General features: G+C 42.0%; 2 protein-coding genes across 5 annotated transcripts in view; both read left to right on the plus strand.

Annotated features, from left to right (window-relative positions):
* The first annotated feature begins 3,551 nt into the window (after positions 1 to 3,551).
* Positions 3,552 to 11,255, plus strand: mynn (myoneurin). 3 transcript variants are annotated; one of them, XM_007541326.2, is made up of 9 exons: positions 3,552 to 3,582; positions 4,143 to 4,201; positions 5,894 to 6,176; positions 6,919 to 7,844; positions 8,055 to 8,214; positions 8,298 to 8,476; positions 8,558 to 8,650; positions 9,094 to 9,219; positions 9,627 to 11,255. In XM_007541326.2, exons 3-9 carry the CDS (start codon positions 5,911 to 5,913, stop codon positions 10,034 to 10,036), a joined length of 2,160 nt encoding a protein of 719 aa, XP_007541388.1. In that variant the 5' UTR covers positions 3,552 to 3,582; positions 4,143 to 4,201; positions 5,894 to 5,910; the 3' UTR covers positions 10,037 to 11,255. The 3 variants fall into 3 exon arrangements, with proteins under 3 accessions (XP_007541388.1, XP_016521119.1, XP_016521120.1); XM_016665633.1 differs by lacking the exon at positions 3,552 to 3,582 and having other exon boundaries at positions 3,614 to 4,201; XM_016665634.1 differs by lacking the exon at positions 3,552 to 3,582 and having other exon boundaries at positions 3,614 to 4,201; positions 5,897 to 6,176.
* A 509-nt stretch (positions 11,256 to 11,764) lies between these two features.
* lrrc34 (leucine rich repeat containing 34) overlaps positions 11,765 to 13,370 on the plus strand; it is a 4,450-nt gene continuing 2,844 nt past the window's right edge. The window contains exons 1-4 of one of the 2 annotated variants that reach the window (XM_016665636.1): positions 11,765 to 11,908; positions 12,665 to 12,795; positions 12,865 to 12,929; positions 13,054 to 13,140. In XM_016665636.1, coding sequence (XP_016521122.1) covers positions 11,781 to 11,908; positions 12,665 to 12,795; positions 12,865 to 12,929; positions 13,054 to 13,140 — 411 coding nt within the window. In that variant the 5' untranslated portion in view covers positions 11,765 to 11,780. The remainder of the gene's footprint in view (positions 11,909 to 12,664; positions 12,796 to 12,864; positions 12,930 to 13,053; positions 13,141 to 13,370) is intronic. The other variant, XM_007541328.2, reaches the window with a different exon arrangement.

A 13,370-nucleotide genomic window follows, 5' to 3' on the forward strand; every position in this document is an offset into this window, starting at 1 on the left:
GTCCCAGTCCCCCAGTCCAGTTCTCCCAGAGCTTCACTATGTCCCAGTCCCCCAGTCCAGTTCTCCCAGAGCTTCACTATGTCCCAGTCCCCCAGCCCAGTTCCCCCATCTTCTCCCCAACACTCAGGTTCATCCACTACCTTGAAACGGAGGACAAAACTCTGCATGAAGAGACTGAACGGTTTGATGAGGAGAGGCTCAGACAGCCAGACGATCAATCAGGTTTATCAGCATTTCAGCAACAAGGCAGTTCAAAGTTCTTTACTTCATAAAAACACCAATACAATAGAAACACAGTCAACAACTGAAGCATTATGTTCTGTAAAATCCCATCGTTACATCAGAATGTTGATTAATGTTTCATTTATTATGTTTCAAAAGCAACTCTAAGCAATGTATGTTGTCGACCTCTCAATACATTTTGCTGGATGATAAATTGTTCCAGAACGTTTCATGAACACAGATAGTTCAGCTGACCTGCTGTGTCTCTGCTCTGTCTTCTCCCAGGTCCAGCCGGTCGTGGCAGATGGCTGCTGGTTCTGAACCTGGTTCTGGTTCTGCTGGAGCTTTCTTCCTGTTAGAGACGAGATCTTCCTCTCCACTGTTGCTACATGCATGCTCTGTATGAGGGATCGCTGTAAAGTCAACAACTCAACACGAGCAATTTCTTACTTTTTACTCCTTATATTTTCACACATACCTTGTTACTTCCATGATGAACAAAGTAATAAAGGAAAAAAATCCACAGCTTCCACAAAAAGTGTATCAGTGTTGGTAGTTCATCATTCAGTTGTTGAAGTTGAGACACATCTAAAAGTTGCAGGAGGCCCTCCAGGCCTGGAGTTGCCCCCCCCTGACCTAGACCACATCAGTATTTTTTATGTCTATACTAACAGTGCATGTTGTCAGCAAAAGAATAAGAAATTAAGTATTTTATGCTCATGTGGCCGATGTGGTTCTGGTGGCTTCTATCCTGAACCATTTTAACTATGTTACACTCATCAAAAGTCATTTTGTATTCATAAAAGTGAACATTGCTTTTTACTTTTTGTACATTTCAAAACTTTTACTTTTTTACTTTCACTTGAGTAAAACAGTTCAACCTGTACTTTTACTTTTACTATAATATTTTTTTCATACAAGTATCTGTACTACTTAAGTAGAGAATGTGAGTATGTTCGATACTTCCGGACGTTTAGTTTGGGGGAAGGTGGAAGTGAGATCATGGTCAGATCTAAAGGTCCAAGTCCTTCAAGAAGAAGATTGTAGCAAATCATCAGTGTGAAAAGATATTTAAAGATACTTCAGAAAGTTTAAACTCATCCATTTATACTGTGTGAAAAATGTTCTACCAAACTACTGTCTGACTAATTCAGTTCATCCTAAAATCAGGCTGCAAGATACTTAAAGAAGGCATCAAGCCTTAAAGTGCCGTGACAGAAGCTGATCTTGATAAGAAAGTCAAAAGCTGACGGGAAAGATTACAGGAGATGTACAAGAAGGAAATGTTTCTTCTTAAAGAAAAACAGACTGAAGTCAGCCTGCAACCAGGCTGTTTGGACAGGAGAAAACAGAATTATATGAACAACAGGACAAAGGAGATTAGGCATAAATCAAACACAGAAAAATAACCTCATACCAACAACGTAGCATGAAAGACCCAACACCTAAAAACCAGAAAAACCAAACCTTACCCAGAAACGGAAAATAACCTGGAAGGACAGCATCATTAAACCAGAATACAATTCAACCATTGTTATGGGAAGCCATGAGAAAACTCAGGACAAACATTGCTACCAACCGCTTGATGACTCCATCTGGAATCACAAATCTTACTCAATAACTTACTTAAAATTCCCAATGAACCAAAAACAAGTCCAATACCTAACAGATGCCCAACCACCCAGATAACACTTCTTCTGTTTACGACCCAAAATCCACAAAGAGTCAACAGAATGGGCCGCACCCTTCAGATCCCCAAAGGTAGACCCACTGTGTCAGACTGAGGCAGTGAGTCCTACAGCTCAGCGCTTCACTGGCCTCCTTCATTATTAATGCTGCCATGTATCAGAGGGAAATATCCATGAAAAAAATGAAGTCAGAACTGGACCCTGAAACACGACAGGGACCCAAAACAAACCAGCAAATCCACAAAGAACTGGAGAATCCATAGGCCTAGTCAAAGCCCAGCTGAGGAGTTGTGTGGTGAATTGAAGCAAATGGAAACCCCTCAGACATCTCACAGCTGGAGGTGAAGAATGTAAAAAATGTCCCTCGGACTTATGGCATAAAAGGACAAGAAGCGACTGAAGGTAATTCAGCCGAGAGGAAAACTCCTGCTGTGTCTCTAAAATTCAAGTTCAAGTTTATTTGTACAGTGCATTTCAGCAACCAGGTAGTTCAAAGTTCTTTACATCCTAAACACATTATATGCAAAACTCTGGTGTTGTCACCTTGTCGCTGGTGTTCCTGTAGCTTCCAGTTTAAGTTCTTTATGGGACCTTGGTGGTTCCTGGGTTGGTCCGAATCATCCAGACCAGTTCCTTTCAGGGGACAGCGACAGTTTTGGCCAAATGGTTGAAACTTTGAAACAATCAGGTGTTCAAAAATACACGATTCTCAAACACAAACAACAAAGCTGGAAATGGGGAAGTTAGGCTGACATTAAGCTACTTCAGTCCTGGAATGAAGACTTCTGTTCATTTTGTATCTCATCTTCTCCTCTCGTCTTTCAGAGGCATATTTCTGCTTTGTGTGGTGCAACATTACTCAGACAGGAAAAATTAATTCTCTCCATGTACTGTACACTGATAGTCAAAAAGGGTGTGGTTGTTGTAGCTGGATGTGTGAGTCTACTGATGTAGGCTGATAAACATTCCTGAGACACCGGATGTCCCTGAATGCCACCAATCCGGCTCCGTTGGGTCAGAGGTCATCATCTGTTTTCAGAAAGCACTAAATCATGTGAATGAGTGCTGAGGAAGTCCTCATTCACATGGATGAATGAAATATCCATTCATCCATTTTCAGCTTTGATCCCACTCATGTGATTGGACAAAGAGGACCTTGACATATAGACAATGTTGAGGTCAGTGTTTGGGACACTGAGAAATAAACTCAAAAGTATCTTAAAGCATAAAATGCAGATATATTTCTTCTCCATTTTTCATATAATCAAGAAACTTATGGACAACCCGGATCATCCTCTATATGGGAGATCCTTCCTGCCCACAGCCATCAACATCTACAATAACTCTTTGACCAACCTTAGATTATATGAATTAACAACATTTAATTTCTTTCTAGGATTAGTACAGTAGTTTTCTATTTTAATTTTCTAATTATGTTCAAGATGAATTATCTATTTTACTTTAAAAACCCCAGATCTGATAAACTATTAACGTTAAAACGACAAAATCAAGGAATTAAATCCCTTCCTCGACTGCCAGACTGTAAAGTAAAAAGTAAAAGAGGCGAGACGGGAATCATCTCAACCCCGTCGAACATCTTTGTTGAACAGTCATGTCTCGCGAGACATTCAAAATCACGTGGCTAATGGCTGGAGATCGCGGATATTAGAAGGTAGTTTTTGTGCTTTTAAATCCTTCGCTTTGGAGTAAAAATAACGAATTTGTGCAATGAAATTTAATCGGCTGATGTCATATTTGAACGGTGCGTCTCTGAAATGAATGCGTTTGCGGGGTTTTGTGGCCGCTTACGTCGACCCCGCCTGTAGAAACCGTCAAACCTTCGAAATAAGAGCTCAATGTTTTCCGCGCTTTTTATCACTGCGAAAATAGTTAGCTTTGATCTGGGAGATGATCCGGTCTGCTCAGACCCCTGCGGAGGGGAAACCGGCTCTTTACTGGATCTAACTGGGGGAAATGTTCACCTAAATAGGGGATGGGCAGAAAACAGCACGCAGAGGTCATTTAAAGAGGATGTACAGCCGCTGCTAGCATTAGCCGGAGCTAAAGGCCTCCCCAGGAAACTGGAGGGAGCTTTTATTTTCCAAAATCTGCTTCTTCAGCTCGCCTGTCTGAGCTGCAGACCTCAAGCCTTTATCTACATAATATATTAATATTCAGACTGTTGATGAACATTATGATTGTTGTTTATTGAGTCTGTTGCCTTCATTGCAGGATTCTGCAGAGAAGAGGAGGGGAAAGTGACTGAAGCTTCACTGGAAACAACACTGAGGGTGACTTTTCCTTCTGCTTTAAACTTCTCATCGTTTTCCATTCATGTTATTATCTCTATAGAAAAATCTATTCAGCTCAGTTTTTGACCTAAATATACTCATTACTTATTTTAAACGTCTCAAAAAGCCTGGAATAATCATTTCTAAAACAGTTGCAAGTTAATTTTTTTAAAGGAACCATTCAAAGTTTGCTGCTTGTTGGGAAATAGTAAGACAATATTAGAAAAAAATATTTAGCTCTATGTTTTTATCTTTATTATATTATTATTCACATAATCAAACTCTTAATTATTTTCTGCTCCAGGCTGATTGCAGTCTGAAAAAGCTACTAAAATAAGATAAATAAAAATAATGAAATTATATTGGGAGGGAAAACTGATTTGTTGATGTTTTTATGTATTATTAACATAATTAAAACATTAGTGGGTTACAAAATGTAATAAAATTATAAAACTAAATAGAATTTTTTTTTGTTCAATATTGAACAAAATTCCTTTTTATTGTTATTCTTATTAAATTAAATTTTAACTTTATCTTAAATGTCTCAAAAAGCCATAAATGATTTTTTTTGTTTCATTTTTAATACTTATAATTGTGATAATATTTAAGACCAATAATAATAATAATAATAATAGTGGTAGTTGTGTCAAATACAATAATAATAGTTATGACTACTATAGGAACAATATAACTAAAATAACTAAAATAGCATTCCAAAATAATGTAATAATAATAAATTTAAAAACGACTCGTTGTTTTAGCAATATTTATATACTTGAAATTTTTTAAGTCCAAAAAAGCCAAAAATAAAATGTATAAAACTTTTTTTTAATCTATAAATAAAATATATTTTAAACATGAGTCAAATGTGCTTCATTCTCTTATTATATATAAATAATTATAAATGTTTATTTATTATTATTTACATAGTATCCTTATATATAACTAATAATTATTTTTTCCTGTTTGTTTTATTCTTGGGAAATAAAATACAAACTTATTAGAATAAAAATTAATTAAAAATACTTTATTGCATCTAAATTTAATCTTTATCCATGGACAGCAGAGTGTAATTAATCATTAATAAATCAATATTTGGAGTTAATAGTGATGGATGGCTGTTGAGGGGAAGCTGGACTGGTTTCCAGTATGAACTGGCTGCAGGTCACTGGTTATAACCAGGCGACAGTCTGGAGCTCTGATAGCAAAGAACAACATGAAGTTTATTTAGTTCGTTCAGCTCCGGTTCCATAAAGCCTGATTTCATCTCCGTTACAATTCAGAGCAGCCGAGTTCCTTTAAATAAAGAGGAACCGTCCTGAGCAAGCATGTGGCGACAGTGGACAGGAAGCAGCTCCCAGCAGAGGCAGGCTCAGGTTGAGAGGACAGAAAGGAGGCAGGCGCTCTGAGCCAGGAGTACTTTCCCTCAGGAAGTTAGAAACAGCCGCGGTGACTCTGAGTCTCAACCAATCAGCACATTTCATTCCTCAGACTGACAGTCAGGGTGAAAAAGAAAGTACACCCCCTGTACATGCTGCATTTTTAGGTTTCTGAAATAAAACCCGTTAAGGAGAGACGGGGTGTACTTTCTTTTTGCAGTGACGTGATCTCAGAGTGTGATTAGCGTGTTTCAGTCACTGAGTCCCTGTTAGCGTGTGAAAGCTGACCCGGTCCTCTGAATCGCCCCTCCAGCAGCCGCAGCAGCAGCGATGGCTCAGCTCGCCAGCCACGGACGGCTGCTCCTGCAGCGCCTGCATCAGCAGCGGGAGATGGACTTCCTGTGTGACATCACCATCATGGTGAAAGACGTGGAGTTCAGGGCTCACCGCAACATTCTGGCAGCCTTCAGCGATTATTTCTCTGTCCAGGCGGAAAAGGGCGAAGAGTTCACGACTCTGGACCCGGAGAAGGTCAGCCGCTACTCGCTGGAGAAGCTTCTGGAGTTTGTTTACACCGGGCAGATGAACCTGAGCAGGTAGGAGCCGAGTTCAGCCTGGAACGAAGCAACAAAACGGAGCAAAACACATCAGACATCGCCACGGTACAGCTGGACAACAAACCAATAAGAATCTCAGGACAGACACCAGACCAATATCAACTAATAAATCTGACAGAATATTCACTGAACTCTGATACACAACCACACGGCATTCTGGGAGATGTAGGCAGAGGGAAGACTTTAGCTGCTCAACCTCTCACAGCCAGCTAGCAAAGCAATGTTGGTGGCATCAACTAACTCACTCTCCTTGGTTACCTAGCAACAACCTTTGAGTAACTTGCACAGAAAGATTAAATTTCAAAATGTGGATTTTTTTCCACCAATGCGCTCCTAGGGGTTTCCATAGAGTGATATCAGCACGGCGAGGGCGGCCATCTTGTTTTATAGCTTCTGAGTTCAGGTCAAGTCACAGAAGGCATGATTAAAATAGAAGCAGGTTTTTAAAGATATTTTCTGTCATTTGTATTTATTTGTAGAAAAAAAATAGATTACAATCAAATCAAATATGAAAAAATTTGATTTTTCATTTAACCTCTCAAAGCTTTTTCATACAAGATTAAAAATACACTAAAATATGCAACTAAACATATAATAAATGTCCTTTTTTAAATAAGAAAATAAAGATGTTATTGCTAAATGCAATAACAGAAATCCTTTAGTGAAGGTGAACCAGGTGAAGATAAAATAAATGGTCAACGTTCTTCTTCTGTGGTTTCAGCACCAGGCAGGCTGCTGTGCGCCGAGCCGCCGTCTTCCTGGGAATGTCGGAGGCCACTAAGTACCTGGAGAAAGTCCCCTGCTGGGCCGAGTCCGGCGAGACGTCCCAGTCGGACGCGGACAGAGAGGCGGAGCCGTGTCCGCCGAGTCCCAGCAGCCCGCCGTCCCCCGTCCCTCTGTCCATCGCCTCCGTGGTCGGGGACTTCAAGGAGGACGGCCTGGAAGGGAAGATCCACGACTTCGACCCGCGGGACGAGGACCTGGGCGACGATGTGGATTACACGCCCGCCACGCCGCGGAGCTTCGGCCGAGCGACAGGCAGGAAGAGAGGGAGGAGGCCCAAGAGCTTCAGCGGCGAGCCGCCCGAGCCGAGCGGCGGCGCCAAGATCCAGAGCTACAGAGGCAGGGGGCGGCCCAGAGGCAGCGGGCGCGGCCGAGGAAGAGGAGCCGCCAGAGAAGAAGATCTGTCCGCCGGCGAATCGGAGGGCAGCGTGAAGGACTTCGGCGAAACGCCGGCCGACTTTGGAGACACATCGGCCGACTGGAGCCCGTCCAGAGAAGAAGAGCTGCCAGTCAAGAAACCACGGCTGGGCAGCGAGACGAGGAGAGGGAGGGGCCGCGGGCGAGGGAGGGGGCGAGGCCGCGGGCGGGGCCGGAGGAAGATGGAGGAGGAGGAAGACGATGAGGACGAGGAGAGCGGGGAGCTGGGAACTGAAGAAGAGCGCGAGACGGAGGGCGGGGAGCAGGACGGGTCGGAGCTGGGCGAGTCGCTGACCTGCAGCGAATGCAACAAGCTGTTCAAGGACATCAGCAGCCTGCGGCGCCACGAGAAGATCCACAAGGGCCTGAAGCCGTTCTCATGCATCTTCTGCTCCAAGACCTTCAGGCAGGCCACGCAGCTCAAGACGCACCTGCGCATCCACACAGGTGAGCAAGCACAGGAGAGAATAACAAGCAACAGAGAAAATACCACAGATTAGCAGCTACAAAACACAGAGAAACAGGAAAATACAGGAGAAAATAACAGGGGAAAATAAGAAGAAACGCAGGAGATAAATACAGGAAAAAAGAGGAAAATCTGCAGGATAAACAGATAAAATACCTCTGAGGTATTCATTTTTCCCTGTTTGTCTCCAGGTGAGAAGCCGTTCACCTGCAGCAACTGTGACAAATGCTTCGCCCAGAAGTGCCAGCTGGTCGCTCACCGCCGGATGCACCATGGAGAGGAGAAACCGTACACCTGCGATCGTTGCGGCTTCAAGTTCGCCACGTCGTCCAACTACAAAATCCACATCAGGTTCTCATCCTGCTGCGTTAAACTGACTGAGCTGCAGAGGAAACAGCTGAATGTTCACTTCTTTAACGTCTGTTTCCCCGCAGACTGCACAGCGGAGAGAAACCGTACGTCTGCGACATCTGCGGCCAGGCATTCGCTCAGTCCAGTACCCTGACCTACCACAAGAGGCGCCACACAGGAGAGAAGCCGTACCAGTGCGACCTGTGTGGCATGTCCTTCTCTGTGTCTTCCTCTCTGATCGCACACGCCAGGAAACACACAGGTGGAGCTCGTTATTATTATTCAGACCCACCGAGGTGGGCGGAGCTAACACTGTTTTAATCTGTTCCTGTTTCTGTTTCAGGCGAAACTCCGTATAAATGTACGCAAACAAACTGTGACGCCAAATTTGCAACATCTTCTGAGCTGAAGAAGCACCTGAGGAGGCTTCACCCAGGTGAGTTCAGATTAGGATTATGTTCCACTAGCAATTTAATTTAAAAAAACTAAAATTGTGGCAACATCAGTGACCAGGATGCTCTGTACAGTCTGAGCACCAGGCAGCCGCAGAAGTGAAAGGAAGCACCAAAAAGTCACCTTATTTTTTGCAGAACTGTTTTACGTTTTGTCCGCCCCTAAGCAAAAGAAAAGTTAATGCTGGATTGTCAACATTTTTAAGATAAAATAATCAACATTTTCAGAGATAAAGGGTTAAACCTGTAGAATATGTGAGTGTGATATATGTGAAATAATAAATTTGTAATTATTTGAGATGCGCTTGTATGATGATGCATTTCTGATCTTTTTTAACATGTCAAACATTTCAGATCAGGTGTCTAAAAGTTTCCCCCTCTGTGTGTGTGTGTGTGTGTGTGTGTATGTGTGTGTGTGTGTGTCCAGATGGGAACTCAGGCGTCCAGTGCCTGCTGTGTGGGAACCGCTTCGCCAGCGTGAAGAACATGATCAAACATCAGGAGAAGGCTCACGCCGACGAAGTGCGACAACACAAGGAGCGGGCGCGAGCCGGTGAGCCGATGGGCGGGGCCTAATTTAAATCTAGAACTGTGTTCTTCACAGTGGGGGCCACAAGGGGGCGCTGCAGAGCTTTAGAAGGTTGTAGAGAACATGAGAAAATAAGAAAAACATTTTTTTTTAAATTGTAAGTTTTATTGTTGGAAGACGGTTAGGGGCTGCAAAAAATCAGGTCATGGGCCACATATGGCCCCTACGCCACACTTTGGACACCCCTTTTCTAAATGGACATAATGCTTACTGAATAGTAAATCTAAAAAATGTAAAATTGAATGTGTCTTTATATATTTTGTAGCATTGTTTGTGGACAGAAGACTGTCCCGTTTGGGAACCTCTTCTTTAGACGGTAACCGTGGCGATTTTCTAGATGGTAACCATGGCGATTTGTTGTGTCTCTGCAGTCGTCCTGCTGGCCTCCAGCCATCCGGTGGCGTTCGTTCAGAGCAAACTCACACAGGACAACAAGAGTCTGGTTTCCATCCCGGAATCGGAGCCGAGCAACCCAGAACCTCCGACCCCGAACCCCAAAGCCTCAGAACCGTCCGCCACCGCCGGCACCGAAGACCCGCCCACAGAGCCCGCCACCATCATCCAGGACTTCAAGACGGAGCCGGACCACCACGCGCTGAGCGCCGGCGCCGGCCAGCAGGTGACCTTCGAGGCCGACCCGGAGCAGACCATCAACTCGGACACGCTGCATGCGCTGGTGGAGCAGCTGCGGCCGGCGGCGTCGCCCGCCACGGGCCTGGAGCAGATCATCATCATCAAGACGGTGGACCCGGCCGAGGCGGCGCCACCACCGCCACAGTGAGCCCGGAGGCGGGCCGGACTCTGGACTACAATCTGACCCAACTTCACGTTTTCAGAACCGTTTCATTTCTAAAAACAACCAGAACCAGTTTAGATAACAGCTTCACCATTTAATAGTGTATTACCACATTGATGACCTCTGACCCCTCATTTCATCCTATTTAAAGAATATTTTACTCCTTTTTTTTCTTTTGACTAATTTTTACTTCTTTTTTATTATTTCTGATGAACATCTTTAAAGTTAGTTCTGCCATTAATTAGTTTGTAAAAACTTATTTTTTAGCTGATTTAGATTTTTCAGTTGGAGAGTAAATTAGCTTGATTAGTTTTGTTTTATGTTTATCATATTTTGGTGCATATAAAAGTAAAAAAACAAAACAAAAAGTGAGTTTCCTGGTTGTTTGGCTTTAATCTGGTGAAACTACAGAACGACAGTTAAATGTGAAATAGTTTTGGAGTGAAACATAACAGCAGGTTTCCTCCTGAATGATGGCGTCATTAATTTGATGATTAAAGAGTAAAATGTGAGCATGACGTGAAAAAATGGCTTTTATTTCAGAGCCAGAGGATGAGAATCGAGTCCTGCTGGTGCCGGTCCGGTCTGCAGGTCAGAAAAGTCTGAATTAGTGCATCTATCAACTTCCTGATGATGCATCAGGACAGCAGATGGTTTTTGTACTCGATGCACTTCGATGCTTTATTGCAGGACTTCCTGGAAGGATTCACATATTTTTGAGCTTTTTTTCCTCCTTAAAACATAAAAATAAAATAATAAAAATAATTAAGACATAAGTTTTGCAGTTTTTTGCTTCGAGCTAAGTGTCCTAACTATGAACAGCTTCAGTTAAGTCCTGTAAACAGAATTTTTTTTCCTCTGCTTATTTTCATCAACCTGAAACAATCAGTTATTTTACGGCTTTATTCTGGGTGGAATAATCAGTGTATAGAGAAATGTGCTGAATCTTTTTATTTTTTTCATGTTTTGTGTAGCAAGTAGGAGGCCAGAAAAAATTTTTATTTATCGTATCTACATCTGTTAGGAACGTATTTCTGTTTAGTTTAGTTGGAAAACTGCTGTACACAAAGCATTATCAGTAGGTCTTATTTTTGCAAAATGTTATCATTACTTGTACAGTTGTGAGAAATAACTACATGTTAGGCAGTATATAAAAAAAACTGAGAAAAAAATGAATAAAAGCGATGTGAAATAAAGCTAAAATCAGTGCATCAGTGTTGATTTGTTTTGATGGAAAGCAAAGAAATATTTATTTTTAGCATTAGCATTTAGCATTACTGTCAAAATTCTGTCAAAACTAAAACAATACTACAGAAACATCAAACCAAAACCAGTTTGGTAACCAACAATTAACTTGAATAAATATATTCAGAGGGGAAGACAAAAATGTTTCCTCTTATTCCAAGAGAGATGTTTTCCTCCACTGTCACCCTGTACTTGTTCAAGATAAAAATCTTCAGTGAACCTTTGATGCAGCTTTAATAAAACCTTTATGGTGTGTGCTTTTTATTTCTCTAGAAACAAAATAGATTCATTCTGAACTTTACACATTAAAACAGGTTACATTTTTGTTTTCATTTTTTAAAATAAGGTTCCAATTGTTATCAGATTAATAATACAAGGTTAAAACGTTAAAACTTGCCGAACAGTTTTCTTTCAGTGGCGGGAAAAACAGTTGACGCAGCACGTGACGCATTGCGTGACGCAACTCTACATTGTTGCCATAACAATGGCGTTTCTGGCCACAGTAATGGCCGCTGAGCCTATAGCCGACTGTTACAAAGCTATTTGTGAAAATGAAAAGATTGCTATAAACCCGTTTGTTTTAGAAAACTTAGAGAGAACAACGACGACCAGGTGAGAGTTTGACTCTGGGTTAAAAGTGGCTGAAATGTAAAGTTTAATGAGACGAGACATTAGCTTCTGGAGCTAATGCTTAGTATTTGGTAAAGAAAAACTAATCAGAGCCTAACTGACTTATTTTCTTTACTTTCAATTTTCTTGCATCCTTCCTTTATTATTATTTTTTTTCCTTATGTCCTACCTTTTTGTACTTTCTTACTAACAATAACTGGTGATATATTTCTGGTAATTTTTCTAATTATTTAATTAAAGTTATATTCAGAGTATATCAATAAGTATAATGTTACACAAAATATCAATGTAATGTAACAACAAAATACATAAAAGTATTGACTTTCAAATAAAAGTAAGCAAAACTATCAGTATTATGAGCAACAACCCTTTGAATTATTAAAGTTGATGTATGTAAATATTATAAAAACATTTTTAACATATTTGATTAAACTATTATTATGTTGTGACAGCATAATATAAGAGATAATCTGAAAAAATCGAAAACAACCAATCAGAGCCAGGAGGCGGGTCTTAGTGCTGTCAGTCGCTCTTCCTGTGGATGCTCACACCCTCCTCTCCCTTCCACTTGCTCTCCTCTACGCTGCAGCTAGCATAGCATATTGCGAATGCTCAGCCTAGTTAGCATAGCCACTGATTTATTGTGAGTGGGGGCCATTTGAAAGGTGAATATTAATATTAATAATTAGTGAAGATAACTCCGTATATGTGGAGCTTTTATTGTGAAAACTGCTCCAGTTGTTTCCTGTGTTGCAGGAATTTCACCTTGAATCTAGCAGGAAACAGGAAGCAGAAAGGCTTCCAGAGACTTACTGACAGTGACATCCTCGTTCTATCAAAATGTCTCCAGAACTATCAGACCCTTACAGGTGAGCTGCCAGGTCCGGATCAACAGAACCAGAACCCGCCGTGTTTTTCACCGGTTTTCGTCTGAACAGGTCTGGATCTGGGGTACAACAACATCAGTGATGAAGGAGCTGCTTACTTGGCCATGCTTCTAGAGGTGAGGAAGAGGAGAGGCCTGCTGAGGCGATGGAGTGAAGTCTGTTACGGTCGTCATGCGTGTTGTTGTCATGCGTGTTGTCGTTGTCATGCGTGTTGTCGTTGTCATGTCTGTTGCTACGCAGGCGCAGGACACGATGCTGCGCTCTCTGGACCTCACCTTCAACAACATTCAGACGCACGGAGCCGAGCTTCTCGCCGGCAGCCTGCAGGTTGGTCAGATAAACATCTGTTGCTGATCTTCTCCTCCAGGTGGAGAATTATTGGTGACACTGCAGTCCAGAGCAGGAAGTGATTGTTTCCGGCCTTTAAAGTAAACAGGAAGGGATTGTCTTCTGTGGGAATAGTAAACAGGAAGTGATCGTCTCCTGTGGGAATAGTAAACAGGAAGTGATCGTCTCCTGTGGGAATAGTAAACAGGAAGTGATCATCTCCTGTGGGA

This window comes from Poecilia formosa, unplaced genomic scaffold, assembly GCF_000485575.1.
Source record: "Poecilia formosa unplaced genomic scaffold, Poecilia_formosa-5.1.2 Scaffold602, whole genome shotgun sequence".
NCBI classification, from domain to species: domain Eukaryota; kingdom Metazoa; phylum Chordata; class Actinopteri; order Cyprinodontiformes; family Poeciliidae; genus Poecilia; species Poecilia formosa.